Genomic DNA, 23498 nt, shown 5'->3' with positions numbered 1-23498 from the left:
ATAGATTCTACCCTCTGGTGATGTCAACAAAACACAGTGCTATTAGGTGAGAGTTCTATAAGGGCATGCAGTTTAAAGAGGCACACTTTTTTTAAAGAAACAGCCAATTCCTCCACCTACAGCCTCCCCTTGGCCCTAAGCAGTCAGTGACAAAAATACTATGAAAACAATGTGACAAAAGAGAGAAAAGTGCATATACATCTCAAAAAATCTAAAAAAATTACTTTATTTTAGTAGTCCAGTTGAAAATGTGAAACTCTTAAATTATATAGATGTATTAAACAAAGAGTGATCTATTTTAAGAGTTTATTTTAGGCTTTTATTGTGGATGATTATGGCTTACAGCCAATCAAAACCCAAAAATCAGTGTCTCAGAAAATTAGAATATTATATAAGACCAATTGGTACCTGAAGGGTAAAATGGAAAATGCACTGCTACACTGATCTTTAGTATCAGTGCATTTTCCTACCTTCCTACCTTCTGGTGTTGTTGACCTCACCAGAAGGTAGGATCTTTAGTAGCAGTGCATTTTCCATTTTACCCTTCAGGTAAAGTCTATATTTTACTTTCAATTAAAACAGCTGGGATGTTATCTTCAGTAACCTATAAGTGTAGAGATACAGGATCTACAGGCCCAGTTGTAGCAACACCTGTGACACTTTATCACGTTATCACTTTTCATGTTGTTGATATCCATTCATAATCATCCATGCTGCTGTAGCAATTTGCACTTTGGATTTCATGTTGCTGCTACTTCCGTACTTCTTTATATTTTGTATATCGCCTCTGTTCAATAAAAAAAAAAACACTTATTCCATTTTTGTCGATTTTTAGTTTACTACATAATTTGAACAGACAGACTGTCTCTTACACTGTGCCAAAATTTCTTGATGAACGGACCAATAGAAACTCCAGTCTATTTTAACTTCTTGCTGTGGTACTTTTTGCTATGCTCTTGTCCTCCACCAGCAGATGGTGGTAGAGAGAGAGAGAGAGAGAGAGAGAGCTGTAGACAGAGAGAGAGACAGTGAGGTGAGACAGAAGGAACTCCAGCCTAAAGAAAATGGACTTTGGGCCTTTAGAGTGATCAAATATTAACTAAAGTCATAAAGCCATAAAAGTGTAGGTTCTGAAACCGCCAGCCTGCTGCTGCTCTACTGCAGCCGTTCCTCTCTGAAACCAAAACACTGAGATCATCCTGATCCACAGCGCCTCAATCCCACTGACTCACCGGATTAACTCAATCTGATACCGACTCACTCAATCACTGAGTTATTTTACTCTCAACACTCTGAATCACGCTGTGTTTATCACTGTGCTGGAGTAAACACACACTTCTCTTTATTTCCCATTCAGTGTTTTTATTTATTTCTTTATTTAATGTATTTTCTACATTGTAGATTAATATTAAAGACCACTAGTAAAAAAAGTAGATTAAAGTATACTAAACATTATTATGCTATAGTGCACTAAAGTGTTCTTGTAGCCACATTATTATTAATCAGTATATTTAAAATGGATCAACTTTTTTTGTACTTATCATACTTTAACTGTATGAAACAGTACAAAAGTCTTACTAAAATTGTGCTAAAAATTTAACTATTTAAATATACTAATCTTTAGTAACATTTAAACATTTAAGGGACACATATTGAATTACGTATTAAAAAGTAAAAAAGTTAGCAACTATTGCTCAGAACTTCCAGCAACTCCTTCAAGATGCTGAGAAAAAGATGCTTTCCTTGCACTGCACAGCTTTATTTAGGGCGTGTCTGTATGTCTTTGCTATCATAAAGGCGGGAAAATTACACCTTGCGCATCTCGAAACGCAACGAAAAAGGCCTGTACTAATTATCTTAATTAATCATTAATCCTTTAAGAGTCAGGTGCACTTTGACTTTGGCGGATTGCTATTTTAATGGCGCAGATATCTGGATGTTTCCAATGCTTCTTAGCAAAAGAAACTGATCTTCTCCTTCGGTTTCTTTAGCACTGTCCCCTACACTCTGCACTGCTCCTAAAGATTCTACCATCTGGTGAGGTCAACAAATGACAGTGCTATTGGGCAAAAGTTCTACATGTCTACATTTTACTTACAATAAAAAGCAGTTGGGATGTTAGCTACAGTAACCTGTAGAGTAGGATCTACAGGCCCAGCTGTGTTTTCCTTTGCCAAGATAGCAATACTTCAGAAATGTACCTGAATACACTGAATACACCACGACCATTAGCGTAAATGTATTTAGAGTCACTGTTGCTATTTAAACGATGCAGGCAGATGGTGTGAAAATAGACTGTTGGTGGTGTTTAACCTGTTGTTTTGGTGTTTTTTTTTCAGGTCTTATAACACAGTAATTATATCAGACAGACACATGCCCTGATCTCTTTTACTCCAGAAGACATACAGCTGCTCAAAAATATAATCATTTATAATATAAAAGGAAAAATAATTGTTATATTTTACTGGAACTGATCATGTTTGATGATCGCCCGTTTTTTTTTACTTATTTTTTAAGATATATTTTCAAAAATGAAGAGTTTTTATGAGTTGAAAGCATAAGAATATTGATGATTTGAGTTCATTACATGGCTTATTAATTATTACTTTGATAAAATTCCTGGAGAAACAGCATCAGACGGATTTATTTATTTTTCTTGATAATCAATAATCACACCTCTAGGATACATGTAGATACTAAAAACCTGACACTCGGAGCAGCCTATGCCTTTCAGTATTTTGAGGATCAGGACACACAAAGAAAATTATATATATACAAAAATGTAAACTTTTAAGTCTAAATAAATAAAAATGTTTAGTGCAAAATAACTACTTTATAAACATGCAAGTAAAATAAAAACTATATAAAGTAGTGCGCACACCATACCTAGCTTTAGTTTGAGTAAAGCAGGTAGTTTCACACTTTTTTTTCTGTGGACACTTTTGAGTCTTTATTTACTGATATTATTTGGTTTGAAACATCATATAAATATGTTTGAAGCACTAAAGGTAAATAATATTGGTTGGGGAAGGAGATTATTCACTTTTTTAGGTGTTTTTTTCTCAATGGGTTTCTTGTAGATTTAGCTTTACCGCACTGGGATGTGATCACTATTTTTAGAAAGAGTAAGCTCCGCCCTTTCTAACCATATATGGATTATGTTTATTTGTGAAGGGACTCCTGAGTAATTAAGCTGAGAACACAAGGTGCGAATTTGGACGCAAAATTCGTTCATAGGGTTCTAAGGGTTAAGATAGCAATGAGCATCATGATGCTTCAGGTATTTACTGGTATGATCATCATCTACAGTACATGTAAAGCACTTTTAACCACAAGCAGAACAACTTACTGCTGCTTTTTAATTCTCTAAATTAATTGTACATGTTTAAACAATAGAGCATCTGCACTTCTGGATAGAGGAACATGTTGACATATATAGTAATAAAAAGCAGATAAACAGGAAACATGAACATGGGTTTATAGTGTGATAATGGATTCTTCCCTATAGCACTCCTTTACTAATTCAGTGTTTACCAGAGTTGCTTGACTGTTTGCATGGACAGTTCTAGCCAGAAGCTGCTGGTCACCATCTTTACCAGTATACCACTGCACCACTGTCCACTTTTGCTGGTAATATTAGCCTTCTACTTCAGAAATTAACTTCAAAAATTCACTTCACCTTGCCATGAGCATGCATGTTCAACCTCACTCACTAGATAAGACCTCACCACTTATACAGGTGTGGGTTTCCCTACTTCCCTACTCTTTTATATTATGTCTATTTATGGACCATTCCACTCAATGGGTGCCATTTATGTTCCCAGGAAATTACATTTATAAATGTGCACACAAAAATATCTTTAACATACATTTTATTATTAAGCATAGTGTCATGTACATTAACCTAATTGCAAAAGTAAGATATGTATTTAAAAACATTAATAAAAAAACTACTTAGAACACTCAAAAAAATAGCATTTGTTACCCATTCTCCCCACTCTCAAACTATAAACTTTACCATCAAATATAATTATTAAAATACTTCACAGGTGTAGTTTTTTTTTTTTTCGCATCGTTTCTGTGACTCCAAATCCCATCTATGCCTTAAAAATATATATTTTTCATAAAAAATCCATAATATTTCAGTTAAAATACACATTTTAGTTGTGCTCCTGTTGTTGTTTCACTCAGTCCTGTTACCAACACTGTAACGCATTACTCTACCTAAAAAACATCTGGAACATTCTATAACAGGAAGTCACATCTACAACAGGAAGTGACATCAGCTGGTTCTTCTAAAGATCATGCGAAGAACAAAATTAAGTTCTCTCATTAGTTTTTTTTTTTTGTATATTTGATCTTATTGTAACTGTAATGATTAAAGAGCTCAATCTAAATCTCAACACTCAGTCCTGTTACCTAAATTCATTCTTACGTCGTATTTGTAAATATTTCAAAATACAATTTTTGGGGAAAATCACTAGAATGTGCTCAGTGTCCTTGTGCTATTAGCATAGCCGCCATTTAGCTATTTTTTTTAGGTCTTTGCTAATTCTATACTAAAAAAATGATTCCTGTTACTTTCAGTCCTGTTACTCAAAACATAAGAAGTAACAGGAATGAGTGACACTAACATAACATTTTATCATAAATATCAATTATTTGAACATGCAGTCAAACATTTCTTTAAAATAAAGACTTTTTTGAAGAAAAATCAGATGAATTAATAGGAGGAAATTGCTTTTAAACATGCTTTTTTTAAATGTCACATGGGTTTTCTAATCGTCTTCGGATTAGAAAGCTTGTAAAAAATTAAATAAAGCTATGTGAGTTTGACCAGTACATGTTTTGAATAGTTAAATATATATATAATATATATTAAATATATAAATTAAATATATATATATATATATATATATATATATATATATATATATATATATATATATATATATATATTTAATTTGGAAGAGTTACTCTACCTCATAAAGACACTGAGATTAAAATATCAGGAGTGTGCAGATCTGTCCTTAAAGATAAATGTGATTCTTATTTAGAAGAATCTAAAGTATAAAACATATTCTGGTTTGTTATAAAATAGGATTAAAGGATTAAATAATTTCTGTATAGCCTTAATATATTAATAGGCTTTTTATAGGTACGTATACCCATTTTCGAAGCCATGCTAAAGGTGCTAATAGTGTAGATATGCCTAAAAATATATATAATGGGTTAAAATCTAGTTTAGCATTTAGTATAAGTGAGTAATTTACTAAAACTTAGTGGCTGAAGTCTGAAAAAGCAACCAAAATATCCTCTCTAAGCCACTGCTGTGAAACTGTGATAAGGTTTTTATGGCGGTCATTACCAGCCTTGCCCTACTTCCCCACCTCCAGCCTGAAGAGTTTACTCAATCATACGTTTCAATAACGGCCTGAAGTATCAGTGCTGGTTTCAGTACAGCTCTGATACTTTCCCATAGGTATAAACAGCATGTTTTAGTCTGTAATAGTAATTTGTGGGAACTGAACTGTAGAAATTGTATATTTTATATTTTTATTCAGTATAATTATGCTATGAGAGTATTACACTGTTAGGGCCCTGCTTCTGAATATATCTATGCTGATATATGTGGTGGTCTGGAAGTGAGGTGTGTTCAGCTAAATTTCTGGTGTATTGCTATCTTGGCAACAAAAAAAAAAAAACACAGGCGCTCCACTGTAAAATGTTCATTGCTATCTTGGCAACACAGGTGCGCCACCTGTGCCCAATGTCACACACAAACGAACACACAGCAGTGCACAAACCCAACTTTTACATCAACAGTAAACAGAATCCAAAATAAAATTACAAAGGGAAAGTTTGTGAATGAACTTTAAGTTTGGCTTGGAAAACTATAACTTTAATAACGTTGAAAAATGTCAATGGTTGCTAAGCTAAAGGCTAAAGTCCAAAAACTATTGTCTGATATAGTGTTTCCCAAAAACGTTTTGCTAAATGCTAAAGTCCAAACATTTTTATTTTTTTATTTTGATATAGTAGTGTCCAAAACTTTTGCCTAAAGGGTGGAATGCCAATACCTTTCTCTGATATAGCAGTGTCCAAAAACATTTGCCTAAATGCTAAATTCCAAAAACGTTTGGTTAAGTAGTGGAATACCAATACTTTTGTTTGATATAGCGGTGTCCAAAAAAATTGCCTAAATGGTGGAATACCAATATGTTTGTCTGATATAGTGGTGTCCAAATACTTTTGTCCAAATAGTGGAATACTTGGCTGATAGAGGAGTGTCCAAAAACTTTAGGCTAAATGCTAAAGTCCAAAAATGTTTGGTTAAATAGTGAAATACCAATACGTTTGTCTGATACGGCAGTGTCCAAATTTTTTTGGCTAAATGATGGAATACCAATACCTTTGTCTGATATAGCAGTGTCCAAAAACTTTTGGCTACATGCTAAAGTCCAAAAACTTTTGCCTAAATAGTGAAATACCAATACTTTTGCCTGATATAGCAGTGTCCAAAAACTTTTGGCTAATTGATGGAATACCAATACCTTTGTCTGATATAGCAGTGTCCAAAAACTTTTGGCTAAATGCTAAAGCCCAAAAACTTTTGCCTAAATGGTGGAATACCATTTTATCTGATATAGTGGTGTCCAAATACTTTTGTCCAAATAGTGGAATACCAATACTTTGGCTGATAGAGGAGTGTCCAAAAACTTTAGGCTAAATGCTAAAGTCCAGAAAAGTTTGGTTAAATAGTGGAATACCAAAACGTTTGTCTGATACAGCAGTGTCCAAAAACTTTTGGCTAAATGCTAAAGTCCAAAAACTTGTCTGATATAGCAGTGTCCAAAAACTTTTGGCTAATTGATGGAATACCAATACCTTTGTCTGATATAGCAGTGTCCAAAAACTTTTGGCTAAATGGTGGAATACCATTTTATCTGATATAGTGGTGTCCAAATACTTTTGTCCAAATAGTGGAATACCAATACTTTGGCTGATAGAGGAGTGTCCAAAAACTTTAGGCTAAATGCTAAAGTCCAGAAAAGTTTGGTTAAATAGGGGAATACCAATACCTTTGTCTGATAAAGCTGTGTCCAAAAACTTTTGTCCAAATAGTGAAATACCAATACTTTGGCTAATAGAGGAGTGTCCAAAAACTTTTGGCTAAATGATAAAGTCTAAAATCATTTGGTTAAATGCTAAAGTCCAAAAACATTTGGTTAAATAGTGGAATACTGATACTTTTGCCTGATATAGGAGTGTCCAAAAACTTTTGGCTACATGCTAAAGTCCAAAAACTTTTGCGTAAATAGTGAAATACCAATACTTTTGTCTGATATAACTTTTTAGTTTCTTAAAAAGTGAAAAATAACAGTTTTAATCATTGGTTAATGGTATATTAATAAAATGGTACCACTTTAAAATAAGACTACCTTTATGAAGGGGTTTAAAAATGGTTTACAATTAGTTTATTAATGGTCACTAATTAGGTTGTAAATGCCTTAAAAAAACATTAGTAATTAGTTATAACACATAATTAGAAAGGGCAACAATATCCTCTTGAGACCCTGTGTCCTCAACTGTGGACATCACATTTCTGCTTCTCTCCACCATAATACTTAATTTCTTGAAACTTTAACCCTTTGGCCTCATATTGAGACACTGACTGTATCATCTAGTGGTCACATGACAAAATTACATTCAATTGATTGAAAACCAGATGGCAGGAATCCCACTCAAAAGTTTCTACAGCCAGTCCAGATAACAGTCCAGAAACATGGTAAAAATTCCAATAGACTTTTATGCTTAAAACTAGTTTATTTACTTATTGTAGGAAGCTAAAATGTTTTTTTGCAAAATCACAATTTAGTTTGTATACTTGTTAGATCCTAATAGTCCTAAATAAAATATGCACACCAAGCTAAATTCCGGGTCTCAGGAGGATAAAGACGGCTGTGCGTTTACTATTTGCCAAACAACAGGTAATTGTTGCCCTTTCTACGTATGTGTTATAACCGATTATTAATGATTTTTAAGGCATTTACAACCTAATTAGTAACCATTAATAAACTAGTTGTAAACTATTTATAAACCCTTTATAAACATAGTCTTATTTTAAAGTGGTACCAATAAAAGTTATTATAAAGTGTTGCTTTATAATATTGTGATAATAACCAAAATAAAAGGTCAGATTGGGTTACTATTATTACATTTACTTGTTTTAGACATCCAAGCTAAGAACTGTTTTTTCAAAAACAGTATGATCTCTCACTCTCAACTCAACAGTGCTGTAATAAAAAAGCTAATCTCCACGAAAGCTCAAAGTACACAGAGCTCTCAGACATCATCAGTCACCGGTGAGATAGCCAAACATGGTTAGGACATCATGGAGCTCGTCACCGGCTCCACGCCCGCAATCAGGAGCATCGTTATCGAGAGCTGAGTGGGGGTTTCGGGCGTGGCTGAGGGTTTTATGGTCTTCTGCAAAGGCTAAAGTCCTTCTGTTCAGACTGAGGAAGGTTTATTCTCAGGGATCGGCCGGACGGGGTGCACCACTGAGCTGAGGATATAGAAATATCCTGTCTGAGAACTCAAGAACTTTAGAGTTTGAGAGATTGAGAGCTTCATCAAAGCTTCGGTTTGAGAAGATTGGAGTCTCAATCATCTACTCAATAACTGTGAGAAACTCGTTTTTGGAGGGAAAATGTCGACAGGGTTGGAGGTTACCGGGTTTTTATTGGGCGTCGCCTCCTGGCTGGTAACGGGCACCTCGCTGGCTAACGACTACTGGAAGGTTTCTTCGTTTTCTGGAAGCGTGATCATCTCCAATCGTCAGTACGAAAACCTCTGGCACTCGTGCGCTGAGGACAGCAGTGGAATCGCAGAGTGCCGAGACTTCCAATCTATCCTGGGCCTAGAAGGTGAGCGCCATTTTCCTTTCACCTTCACCTGTACATTGGTTCTAAGGTCAATAGGTTCTCCACCAATGGAGAACTCGGTACACTGTTGAGTAGTGGTAAAAAGTGGTAATTTATGTTAGAGTGAAGGTCATGGTTCTTGGTTCTTCGTCTTTTTAGAAGACCAAACGAAAATGTAGCGAATGGCGCCAATAGGCTGCTTCAATTGAAGATTTGGAACTTTCTGAAGTTTTTCGTCAAAATTTAGTCTTAATTTGATCACTATTTCTAAAATTACGCAAAGTATCTGTTGGAAACTCATCAAATTAGTCATCAGAAAAAGGCGGGACCAGCCCAACGCTGCCCGCCATCCTCGTCATGTGATCTCAACGGTTTCAACAACAAAATGGCGGGCAGCGTAGGGCTGGTCCCGCCTTTTTTCCGTTGAGTTTTAAACAGATAATTTTCAGAATTTTAGAGATAATCAAATTATGTAAGAAGAAATTGTACGAAAAACTTCAGAAGTTTCAAAATTTTATTGAGTAAGAGTTAAATTAAAAATGTAAAAGTTACATTTAAAAGTGAAGTTAAATACAGGTCATTGAGATGTTTCGACAATTGATACAGACCATTGGGACAAACTGTCTTAACGTTCAATGAAAGTCAACCGAAAAGGGTTTCTTTCAGGTAATTCTGAACAGATTTTTGAACAGATACTTTGTGCAATTTTAGAAATACTGATCAGATTAAGATTTAATTCCAAATTTATGGTTCTTTTAGAGATATTGGGCCTCATTTATCAATCATCTTGGAATAAAATATCTAAAATCACCTTTTAATAAGCTGTCTGATAGAATTAGTTAAACTTCTATTGAAGAAGAGTTAAATTTAAGATTTAAAAGTTCAATTTAAAAGTGAAGTTAAAAATAGGCCATTAGGACATTTCACCAAATTGATACAGGCCATTGGGACAAACTGTCTCAACGTTCAGTGAAAGTCAATGTCAAAAAAGGGTTTCTTTCAGGTAATTCTGAAGAATTCTGAATTTTTATTGGTCCTTTCATCAATAAATTTTGATACAGTATAAGTAAACTAAAAGATGTTTACTGCAATACAGTGACCAAGATATGACCAATATTTACAGATTTTAGGTGGTGGTTCAGTGCTTCAAATGCTGGTTTATTGATAGTTAAATGTCAATCTTATAGTTAAGTCTGAATTTTGTGCTGTATTTTGAAATCTCAGCATTCAAAATGATAATTTATGTATTTTATGTTATTATCATTGGAATTAATAGTAGAAAATGTCAAAATCAAAGGACATATTTTCAAACTTAGACTAGTTTTTTGATAATTACTTGTCAATATTATAGTTAAAATTGATTTTGGCACAATATTTAAGAATTCTAAAAATTCCAAAATTATCATCTTTGGAATTATTAGTAGAAAATGTCAAAATCAAGTGAGGTGTGTTAAGAATTGATCCATATTTCCAGACTTGAGGTGGTGATTGGACTATATTTTGGAATCCACATTTTTTTTTTACGCTTTTGTTAAGTGGTTATTTTAGAGATGTTGGATAAAAATGTTGAACCAAACTTTTGAACCTATGCTAATCAATATTGTAAGCCAATGCTTTAATGTCAGTGACTTTAGGTGGTGGTTCAGTGCTTCAAATGCTGGTTTATTGATAGTTAAATGTCAATCTTATAGTTAAGTCTGAATTTTGTGCTGTATTTTGGAATCTGAGCATTCAAAATGATAGTTTTGGCTTTTTCTGTTATCATCTCTGGAATTATTTGTAGAAATTGTCAAAATCTGATAGTTAAGACTGAAGTTGGCACAATATTTAAGAATTCTGAAAATTGCAAAATTATAATTTACAGCTTTTTATGTTATTATCTTTGGAGTTATCAGTAGAAAATGTCCAAATCATTGGACATATATTGAGTTTTGACCCATATTTCCAGACTTTCCAGACATTTTGAATGTTCAAAATTATAATTTATGCTTTTCTACTTTATTATCTTTGGAGTTATTAGTAAAAATCTCAAAATCAATGGACATACTGTATGTTGAGTTTTGTCCCATATTTTCAGACCTAAGGTGGTATTTCGGTGGAAAGACTACACTATACTTCGAATCCAAAAATTCTAATTTACGCTTTTGTTAAGTGGTTATTTTAGAGATATTGGATGGAAAAATCCAAAGTATTGAACCTTTGTTAAGGTCTAATCAATATTTCAAGCCAATGCATTAATGTCATTGACTTAAGGTGGTGGTTCAGTGGTTTAAAGGCTAAATGTCGATCTGATAGTTAAGATTGAATTTGGCACAACATCAAGAATTTTGACTTTATTTATGCCAATTTATGTTAGTATTTTTGGAGTTATCAGTACAAAAAGTCCAATTCATTGTACATATGTTGAAATTTGACCCATATTTCCAGATTTCAGGTGGTAATTCAATGGACAGACTGTTTTTGTTTATAATCAATTGTCCATCTGATAGTTAAGATTGAATTTTTGAACATTTAGGTATTATAAAAAGGTCCAGAATTGATCAGCAGAACCAGGGTCCGGTTTATTTGCAGTGTGCAAACACTTTTATTGGGTGGTTCAAACATTGGGACCAATTATTGGATGATGATTCAGGATAAACAATAGAAGAAGAAAAAGAACTGGTGTTGTAATGGTGCTGGTTGATTGGTTTTTTAGATTGGTAAAAGGGTCCAAAATAACCATGCGTTCCCATTTAGACTTAGATTTAGATTTAAAAGGATCTTTACAGTCAAATGTGGTTTGTTTAAAGAACATTTGAAGCATTTTTGAAGCTTTTATTCTGAGTTTAAGTTCAGTTCCACTACAGGCTCATTTATGATCCCTTTGCTTTTCTATACGTTGGCATTGAGGATATCAGCTAGCTTAGCTAACCTAGCTTTTTCTGGCAAGAGGTTACCCATCTAACCCAAGTTAAAGCTAGCTAACACTATGTTAGCTGTTTCTTGAGCGCACTTTGAGATATGACCAATATTTCCAAACTTTAGGTGATGGTTCAGTATCACATTGATGATCAAATGTCAATCAATAGTTAAGATTGAATTTGTCACAATATTCAAGAAATTCTGAAAATTCCAAAATTATAATTTATATCATTTTATGTTATTATTTGGAATCATGAATGGTCAAAATCTACTGACATATGTTGAGATTTTCCTGTAGGTAATAATTCAGTGGAAATACTGTTTTATTTTTTTTTTGATAATCAACTGTCAATTGTCACTCTCAATCTGATTTTGCACTATATTTTAGAATCCAAAATTCTAATTTTTGCTTTTTTTTAAAGGGTATTTTAGAGATTCTGAATAAAAAATGTCTAAATTATTGAACATATGTTAAGGTCTAATCAATATGTTAAGCCAGTACATTAATGTCAGTAACTTTAATGTCAGTGGTGGTTCAGTGGTATAAAGACTGGGATATTGATCATCAAATGTCAATCTAATAGTTAAGATTGAATTTAGCGCAATATTTAAGAAAAAAATCAGAAAATTCCCAAATTCTAATTTTCGAATTCCATTCCATTTTATGTTATTATCCTTGGAATTATTAGTGGAAAATGTCCAATTCTGTGGACATATGTTGAGATCTGACCCATATTTCCAGACTTCAGGTGGTAATTTAGTGGAATGACTGTTTTTTGATAGTCAATTGTCAATCTGATAGCTTTACACTATATTTTGGAATCCAAAAATTCTAATTCATGCTTTTTAAGTGATTATTTCATATAAAATAATATATATTGGATAAAGAGATATTGGATAAAAAAAAATAATGAGTTTCTCTGATTTTGCTATTTCTGAGTAATTTTTATGTTTGAGTAAAATGAACATTGTTGTTTTATTCTATAAACTACAGACAACATTTCTCCCAAAGTCCAAATAAAAAAAATATTGTCATTTAGAGCATTTATTTGCAGAAAATGAGAAATTACTGAAATAACAAAAAAAGATGCAGAGCTTTCAGACCTCAAATAATGCAAAGAAAACAAGTTCATATTCATAAAGTTTTAAGAGTTCAGAAATAATCAATATTTGGTGGAAAAACCCTGGTTTTAATCACAGTTTTTTTTTCATGCATCTTGGCATCATGTTCTTCTCCTCCACCAGTCTTACACACTGCTTTTGGATAACTTTATGCTGCTTTACTCCTGGTGCAAAAATTCAAGCAGTTCAGTTTGGTGGTTTGATGGCTTGTGATCATCCATCTTCCTCTTGATTATATTCCAGAGATTTTCAATTTGGACCATTTTTAATTTTGTTACTTACTTAATCCAGGTAGACGTATACTCATGATATAAGATGATATGAGATATCTCATAGAATTCCTATTTAAGTTAAAAAGTACCCAGAATTTTAAGTGTTACAGTTTTTAATGCTGTATTAAAACAGGTTCTCCTCTGTTCCTCAGGTTATATCCAGGCATGTCGAGCTCTGATGATCATAGCTCTCATCCTGGGTCTTCTGTCCATGGTCGTCTCCATGCTGGGGCTGAAGTGCATCCGGATCGGCAGCGCCAACGATCAGACCAAGTCCAAAATCGCCACCACGGGCGGCATCCTCTTCATCCTGGCAGGTGGGATTCCTTCATTTTACTAATTTCAACACATTCAACACAGCATTAAAGCTGCCACTATGATCAGGAGATCACTGGTTCGAATCCCGGTCATGCAGCTTGCCATCAGCTGCCAGAGCCCTGAGAGAGAGAGAGCACAATTATAGACCTTGCTCTCTCTAGGTGGGTGCAGTAGATGGCGCTCTTTCCCCTCATCACTCCTAGGGTGATGTGGATCAGTACAAGGCTGCGTCTGTGAGCTGATGTATCAGAACCGAGTCGCTGCGCTTTCCTCCGAGCGTTAGCGCTGTGATGCTACTCGGCAATGCTACAGCATCAGCAGCAGTTCAAAAAGAGGTGGAGTCTGACTTCACATGTATCGGAGGAGGCATGTGCTAGTCTTCACCCTCCTGGTGTTGGGGCATCACTAGTGATAGGGGGGGATGTACAGCTGAGTAGAAGCTGAATGGGTGGGAAAAATTATTAATTAAAATTTTGATTTAGTGAAAATATTGTTTTAAAAATATGATACAAATACTATTAAACAACTACAGCTCTAACTAATAATAATAATAACATAACTTCGGTTTCTCTTATTTTGCTATTTATAGGTTTATGTTTGAGTAAAATGAACATTGTTGTTTTATTCTATAAACTACAGACAACATTTCTCCCAAATTCCAAACAAAAATATTGTCATTTAGAGCATTTATTTACAGAAAATGAGAAATGCCTGAAATAACAAAAAATGCAAAGAAAACAAGTTCATATTCACAAAGTTTGAAGAGTTCAGAAATCAATATATGGTGGAACAACCCTGATGGATTTAATCACAGTTTTTAATCATGCATCTTGGCATCATGTTCTCCTCCACCAGTCTTACACACTGCTTTTGGATAACTTTATGCTGCTTTACTCCTGGTGTAAAAATTCAAGCAGTTCAGTTTGGTGGTTTGATGGTTTGTGATCATCCATCTTCCTCTTGATTATATTCCAGAGGTTTTCAATTTGCTAAAATCAAAGAAACTTAATTTTTAAGTGGACTCTTTTTTTTCAGAGCTGTAGTTTGGTCTTAGACTGTCATCAGTTAAAATCTCTGTGAATACACGCCCAGAAATGCCTATCCTATCTTATCTGACTACATGCAATATGTTTTATTTCATTCTTGCTTTTGATTTGCATTTCTTTATGATTTGTATCATATCTTTAGTTTTTCTCTCTTATTTGTTTTATGTATTTAATTGTAGTTTTCAAAGCATTTCACTCTGAGTTGTACTGTATAAGACTAAAAACAACTAACAGAAAGTAACAACTTTGAGCAACATTTGATTTGTGCAACGTTTTTAGCGTAAATCTAGTCTGAGAAACATCTATGCCATTTTACTAAATCATTAACAATATACACAGTACCAGTCAAAAGTTTGGAAACACCTTAAATGTAGTGTTTTTTCGTTGTTTTTGAATGTTCTTAATTGTAGATTAACACTAAACTTATCCAAAATATGAAAAAAAAAAAAAACATGTGGGATATTTAATTAAAAAAAAAAAATTAAACAAACCAAAATATGTTTGTATATAAGTTCATCAGAGTTACCAGCCTCTGAAACCACAAGAATAATTGAATAAAATTAATAAAAGGTTTGTCCACACTTTGTACTGAGTGGTACTGTAAATGTTTTACAGATGTTTAGCGTAAATGCATTGTATTTTTTGTCTGACAGGTCTCTGTACGATGATCGCCGTCTCCTGGTACGCAGCCAGAATAGTGCAAGACTTTTATGAGCCCCGATACGGAGGAATAAAGTGAGATATTATCATTTTTATAATTTTTTACAATTTCGAAATACAAAAATAAGCTAAATAAATGCTTAGTAATTATAATAATGGCAAACATATTGAAGAGAACAATATACTCTTTATATGCCGTAGTAATTTATCAGTGTGTGTGTGTGTGTGTAGGTTTGAACTAGGTGCTGGGCTGTACCTGGGTTGGGGCGGAGCCTCTTTGTCGATTCTGGGAGGAGCTCTGCTCTGCTGTGCCTGTAAAGATGCATCTGCTGGAAAATCCAAAGGGTGAGAATTAATATAACTTTAACAATTAAATATCCTCATAATACCTCTGTTATATAGTATAAAACAAACTGTATATAACTTTAAAATAAATGCAAACAGACCTAAAGTCAGAGTTTCTTATTTAGGTTAAGTAGTGTAATGTTATATATTATATATCTCACTGATCACTGACTTTATTAATGTTTACATTTGAGTTTAGTATTCTAATGTTATATAGAGTTAATTACAGGTAGACACTCTTACTTTACACTGATGTTATGTTTAATTGGGTTTAGTATTCTAATGTTATATAGAGTTAATTACAGGTAGACACTCTTCTCTAACTGATCACTGACTTTATTAATGTTTATTTGGGTTTAGTAGTCGAGAATGTCTACCTGTAATTAACTCTATATAACATTAGAATAAACCCAAATAAACATCAAGTCAGTGTTCAGTAAGAGTGTCTACCTGTAATTAACACTATAAGCCCAAATAAACATATAGTCCGTGATCAGTGAGAGTGTCTACCTGTAATTAACTCTATATAGCATTAGAATACTAAACCCAAATGAACATTAATAAAGTCAGTTATCTGTGAGAGAAAGTGTCTACCTGTAATTAACTCTATATAACATTAGAACACTAAACGCAAATAAACATTAATATAGTCTGTGATCAGTGAGAGTATCTACCTGTAATTAACTCTATATAGCATAAGAATACGAAACCCAAATAAACATAAAGAAAAAAGTCAGTGATCAGTGGGAGTGTCTACCTGTAATTAACTCTATATAACATTAGAATACTAAACCCAAATAAACTTAAAGAATAAAGTCAGTGATCAGTAAGAGTGTCTACCTGTAATTAACTCTATATAACATTAGCATACTAAACCCAAATAAACATAAAGTATAAAGTCGGTGATCAGTAAGAGTGTCTACCTGTAATTAATTCTATATAACATTAGAATACTAAACCCCAAAAAACATAAAGAATAAAGCCAGTGATCAGTGAGAGTATCTACCTGTAATTAACTCTATATAACATTAACATACTAAACCCAAATAAACATAAAGAATAAAGTCAGTGATCAGTGAGTGTCTACCTGTAATTAACTCTATGTAGCATTAGAATACTAAACCCAAATGAACATTAATAAAGTCAGTGATCAGTGAGAGTGTCTACCTGCAATTAACTCTATATAGCATTAGAATACTAAACCCAAATGAACATTAATAAAGTCAGTGATCAGTGAGAGTGTCTACCTGTAATTAACTCTATATAACATTAGAATACTAAACCCAAATAAACGATAATAAAGTCAGTGATCAGTGAGAGTGTCTACCTGTAATTAACTCTATATAACATTAGCATACTAAACCCAAATAAACATAAAGTATAAAGTCGGTGATCAGTAAGAGTGTCTACCTGTAATTAATTCTATATAACATTAGAATACTAAACCCAAAAAAACATAAAGAATAAAGTCAGTGATCAGTGAGAGTATCTACCTGTAATTAACTCTATATAACATTAACATACTAAACGCAAATAAACATAAAGAATAAAGTCAGTGATCAGTGAGAGTGTCTACCTGTAATTAACTCTATATAGCATTAGAATACTAAACCCAAATGAACATTAATAAAGTCAGTGATCAGTGAGAGTGTCTACCTGTAATTAACTGTATATACCATTAGAATACTAAACCCAAATAAACAATAATAAAGTCAGTGATCAGTGAGAGTGTCTACCTGTAATTAACTCTATATAACATTAGCATACTAAACCCAAATAAACATAAAGTATAAAGTCGGTGATCAGTAAGAGTGTCTACCTGTAATTAATTCTATATAACATTAGAATACTAAACCCCAAAAAACATAAAGAATAAAGCCAGTGATCAGTGAGAGTATCTACCTGTAATTAACTCTATATAACATTAACATACTAAACGCAAATAAACATAAAGAATAAAGTCAGTGATCAGTGAGAGTGTCTACCTGTAATTAACTCTATGTAGCATTAGAATACTAAACCCAAATGAACATTAATAAAGTCAGTGATCAGTGAGAGTGTCTACCTGCAATTAACTCTATATAGCATTAGAATACTAAACCCAAATGAACATTAATAAAGTCAGTGATCAGTGAGAGTGTCTACCTGTAATTAACTCTATATAACATTAGAATACTAAACCCAAATAAACAATAATAAAGTCAGTGATCAGTGAGAGTGTCTACCTGTAATTAACTCTATATAACATTAGCATACTAAACCCAAATAAACATAAAGTATAAAGTCAGTGATCAGTAAGAGTGTCTACCTGTAATTAATTCTATATAACATTAGAATACTAAACCCCAAAAAACATAAAGAATAAAGCCAGTGATCAGTGAGAGTATCTACCTGTAATTAACTCTATATAACATTAACATACTAAACCCAAATAAACATAAAGAATAAAGTCAGTGATCAGTGAGAGTGTCTACCTGTAATTAACTCTATATAACATTAGAATACTAAACCCAAATGAACATTAATAAAGTCAGTGATCAGTGAGAGTGTCTACCTGTAATTAACTCTATATAACATTAGCATACTAAACCCAAATAAACAATAATAAAGTCAGTGATCAGTGAGAGTGTCTACCTGTAATTAACTCTATATAACATTAGCATACTAAACCCAAATAAACATAAAGTATAAAGTCGGTGATCAGTAAGAGTGTCTACCTGTAATTAATTCTATATAACATTAGAATACTAAACCACAAAAAACATAAAGAATAAAGCCAGTGATCAGTGAGAGTATCTACCTGTAATTAACTCTATATAACATTAACATACTAAACCCAAATAAACATAAAGAATAAAGTCAGTGATCAGTGAGAGTGTCTACCTGTAATTAACTCTATGTAGCATTAGAATACTAAACCCAAATGAACATTAATAAAGTCAGTGATCAGTGAGAGTGTCTACCTGCAATTAACTCTATATAGCATTAGAATACTAAACCCAAATGAACATTAATAAAGTCAGTGATCAGTGAGAGTGTCTACCTGTAATTAACTCTATATAACATTAGAATACTAAACCCAAATAAACAATAATAAAGTCAGTGATCAGTGAGAGTGTCTACCTGTAATTAACTCTATATAACATTAGCATACTAAACCCAAATAAACATAAAGTATAAAGTCAGTGATCAGTAAGAGTGTCTACCTGTAATTAATTCTATATAACATTAGAATACTAAACCCCAAAAAACATAAAGAATAAAGCCAGTGATCAGTGAGAGTATCTACCTGTAATTAACTCTATATAACATTAACATACTAAACCCAAATAAACATAAAGAATAAAGTCAGTGATCAGTGAGAGTGTCTACCTGTAATTAACTCTATATAACATTAGAATACTAAACCCAAATAAACGATAATAAAGTCAGTGATCAGTGAGAGTGTCTACCTGTAATTAACTCTATATAACATTAGCATACTAAACCCAAATAAACATAAAGTATAAAGTCGGTGATCAGTAAGAGTGTCTACCTGTAATTAATTCTATATAACATTAGAATACTAAACCCAAAAAAACATAAAGAATAAAGTCAGTGATCAGTGAGAGTATCTACCTGTAATTAACTCTATATAACATTAACATACTAAACCCAAATAAACATAAAGAATAAAGTCAGTGATCAGTGAGAGTGTCATAAAGAATAAAGCCAGTGATCAGTGAGAGTATCTACCTGTAATTAACTCTATATAACATTAACATACTAAACGCAAATAAACATAAAGAATAAAGTCAGTGATCAGTGAGAGTGTCTACCTGTAATTAACTCTATATAGCATTAGAATACTAAACCCAAATGAACATTAATAAAGTCAGTGATCAGTGAGAGTGTCTACCTGTAATTAACTGTATATACCATTAGAATACTAAACCCAAATAAACAATAATAAAGTCAGTGATCAGTGAGAGTGTCTACCTGTAATTAACTCTATATAACATTAGCATACTAAACCCAAATAAACATAAAGTATAAAGTCGGTGATCAGTAAGAGTGTCTACCTGTAATTAATTCTATATAACATTAGAATACTAAACCCCAAAAAACATAAAGAATAAAGCCAGTGATCAGTGAGAGTATCTACCTGTAATTAACTCTATATAACATTAACATACTAAACGCAAATAAACATAAAGAATAAAGTCAGTGATCAGTGAGAGTGTCTACCTGTAATTAACTCTATGTAGCATTAGAATACTAAACCCAAATGAACATTAATAAAGTCAGTGATCAGTGAGAGTGTCTACCTGCAATTAACTCTATATAGCATTAGAATACTAAACCCAAATGAACATTAATAAAGTCAGTGATCAGTGAGAGTGTCTACCTGTAATTAACTCTATATAACATTAGAATACTAAACCCAAATAAACAATAATAAAGTCAGTGATCAGTGAGAGTGTCTACCTGTAATTAACTCTATATAACATTAGCATACTAAACCCAAATAAACATAAAGTATAAAGTCAGTGATCAGTAAGAGTGTCTACCTGTAATTAATTCTATATAACATTAGAATACTAAACCCCAAAAAACATAAAGAATAAAGCCAGTGATCAGTGAGAGTATCTACCTGTAATTAACTCTATATAACATTAACATACTAAACCCAAATAAACATAAAGAATAAAGTCAGTGATCAGTGAGAGTGTCTACCTGTAATTAACTCTATATAACATTAGAATACTAAACCCAAATGAACATTAATAAAGTCAGTGATCAGTGAGAGTGTCTACCTGTAATTAACTCTATATAACATTAGCATACTAAACCCAAATAAACAATAATAAAGTCAGTGATCAGTGAGAGTGTCTACCTGTAATTAACTCTATATAACATTAGCATACTAAACCCAAATAAACATAAAGTATAAAGTCGGTGATCAGTAAGAGTGTCTACCTGTAATTAATTCTATATAACATTAGAATACTAAACCCCAAAAAACATAAAGAATAAAGCCAGTGATCAGTGAGAGTATCTACCTGTAATTAACTCTATATAACATTAACATACTAAACCCAAATAAACATAAAGAATAAAGTCAGTGATCAGTGAGAGTGTCTACCTGTAATTAACTCTATGTAGCATTAGAATACTAAACCCAAATGAACATTAATAAAGTCAGTGATCAGTGAGAGTGTCTACCTGCAATTAACTCTATATAGCATTAGAATACTAAACCCAAATGAACATTAATAAAGTCAGTGATCAGTGAGAGTGTCTACCTGTAATTAACTCTATATAACATTAGAATACTAAACCCAAATAAACAATAATAAAGTCAGTGATCAGTGAGAGTGTCTACCTGTAATTAACTCTATATAACATTAGCATACTAAACCCAAATAAACATAAAGTATAAAGTCAGTGATCAGTAAGAGTGTCTACCTGTAATTAATTCTATATAACATTAGAATACTAAACCCCAAAAAACATAAAGAATAAAGCCAGTGATCAGTGAGAGTATCTACCTGTAATTAACTCTATATAACATTAACATACTAAACCCAAATAAACATAAAGAATAAAGTCAGTGATCAGTGAGAGTGTCTACCTGTAATTAACTCTATATAACATTAGAATACTAAACCCAAATGAACATTAATAAAGTCAGTGATCAGTGAGAGTGTCTACCTGTAATTAACTCTATATAACATTAGAATACTAAACCCAAATAAACAATAATAAAGTCAGTGATCAGTGAGAGTGTCTACCTGTAATTAACTCTATATAACATTAGCATACTAAACCCAAATAAACATAAAGTATAAAGTCAGTGATCAGTAAGAGTGTCTACCTGTAATTAATTCTATATAACATTAGAATACTAAACCCCAAAAAACATAAAGAATAAAGCCAGTGATCAGTGAGAGTATCTACCTGTAATTAACTCTATATAACATTAACATACTAAACCCAAATAAACATAAAGAATAAAGTCAGTGATCAGTGAGAGTGTCTACCTGTAATTAACTCTATATAACATTAGAATACTAAACCCAAATGAACATTAATAAAGTCAGTGATCAGTGAGAGTGTCTACCTGTAATTAACTCTATATAACATTAGCATACTAAACCCAAATAAACATAAAGTATAAAGTCGGTGATCAGTAAGAGTGTCTACCTGTAATTAATTCTATATAACATTAGAATACTAAACCCAAAAAAACATAAAGAATAAAGTCAGTGATCAGTGAGAGTATCTACCTGTAATTAACTCTATATAACATTAACATACTAAACCCAAATAAACATAAAGAATAAAGTCAGTGATCAGTGAGAGTGTCTACCTGTAATTAACTCTATATAACATTAACATACTAAACCCAAATAAACATAAAGAATAAAGTCAGTGATCAGTGAGAGTATCTACCTGTAATTAACTCTATATAACATTAGAATACTAAACCCAAATAAACATTAATAAAGTCAGTGATCAGTGAGAGTGTCTACCTGTAATTAACTCTATATAACATTAAAATACTAAACTAAATGAACATAAAGTCAGCGGTCAGTAAGACTGTAATTAACTCAAGTAGACACTTTAACTGACCAATGACTTTATTTGATTAGTTTATACTGGTTCATACCTGTAATTATATTTATATAACATTAGAATAAACCCAAATAATGTCATAATATCCAGTTTTTAACTTGTCTTGTTGTGTTTTTTGTATGTAAACAGAGCGTATTATGCAGCCGGCCAAGGCCAGAAGATCCACAAGCCCATCTCTGATGTCGACACGGCCAGAGCTTACGTTTGATCTTCTGATCTTCTTCTACCAGACGTTTTTTACTGTTGTTACTCTGTGGTTTTGTTCTGACTCCTTAAACTCTAGGATTATTATTGTAAAAGTTAACCAGAACTAGTCTGGATCACTTTACCTATCTCAAATACTCAAATATTCACTCCATTATTAATATAGTTGTAATACATGACCTAGCTAATGTTAGCTAACCTTAGCTGAAGCTCAGTGCTTACCTGTTTAGCTTCCGTCTTGTAGTCCTTCTAGGTTCTTAGCTAAGTCTCCATGTACTAACGAATGCATTGCCGATATTTACTGCTGTTTGACTGCAAAACGATGCAGAGGATGTACGAAGAATGCATTTTATCAGTTAGTATGGAAAATATTTTATATATTGATCCTTTAAGGCTTATTTTTCTCATACTTTTGACTATTAAATACTTATAAATACCCCATGTAACTTCCAAACATCTACATAATATCTAGCTGTGCAGTTCTCAGGATTTGATATAGGATGTTTAAGGGGTTAACCTGTAACCCATTTTCTACTACTGTTTTAATACTGGGTTTAATATGTGTAATGGATTTGCTGATTGTATCTGAATACTGTATGAATTACATGTGAATTTCATGTAATTGAATCTTGTAATTTGATTACTCTGATTACTTTGTATACTCTTCTGTTTGAAGTGAGACCAGTTTTTTTTTTTATTATAAACAAGTTTTACCTCAGGTTCAATAAAGCTGTTTTAAATTGACCGTGTTACTGAGTACAATTCACTGGCCACTTTATTAGAAACACCTGATACAATGTACTTCCATTCTGTGGCCACTTTATTAGAAACAACTAACACAATGTTCTTCCATGAATTAGCCACTTTATTGGAAACAACTAATGCCATGTATGTCCACTCACTGGTCACTTTATTAGAAACACCGAATGCAATGTACTTTCATTCTGGGGCCACTTTATTAGAAACACCTATTACCTCATACTTACTTACTGCCCACTTTATTAGAAAACACCCACTGTACCTTCTACTTCAACTCACTGGCCACTTTATTGGAAACGCCTAATGTAATGTATTTCCATTCTGTG

The 23498-nt window shown here is 32.6% G+C and overlaps 1 protein-coding gene across 1 annotated transcript; it reads left to right on the top strand.

Moving 5' to 3' along the window:
* Positions 1-8524: 8524 nt before the first annotated feature.
* On the top strand, positions 8525-23157 carry cldn15la (claudin 15-like a). The gene is made up of 5 exons (XM_022678636.2): positions 8525-8930; positions 13375-13539; positions 15240-15321; positions 15478-15591; positions 22339-23157. Exons 1-5 carry the CDS (start codon positions 8714-8716, stop codon positions 22415-22417), a joined length of 657 nt encoding a protein of 218 aa, XP_022534357.2. The 5' UTR covers positions 8525-8713; the 3' UTR covers positions 22418-23157.
* The last annotated feature ends 341 nt before the right edge of the window (positions 23158-23498 follow it).

The sequence above is a fragment of the Astyanax mexicanus genome, chromosome 4, assembly GCF_023375975.1.
Source record: "Astyanax mexicanus isolate ESR-SI-001 chromosome 4, AstMex3_surface, whole genome shotgun sequence".
In the NCBI taxonomy this organism is placed as follows: domain Eukaryota; kingdom Metazoa; phylum Chordata; class Actinopteri; order Characiformes; family Acestrorhamphidae; genus Astyanax; species Astyanax mexicanus.
The sequence above is the reverse complement of the archived record's forward strand: the minus strand, read 5'-3'. Positions and strand labels throughout refer to the sequence as shown.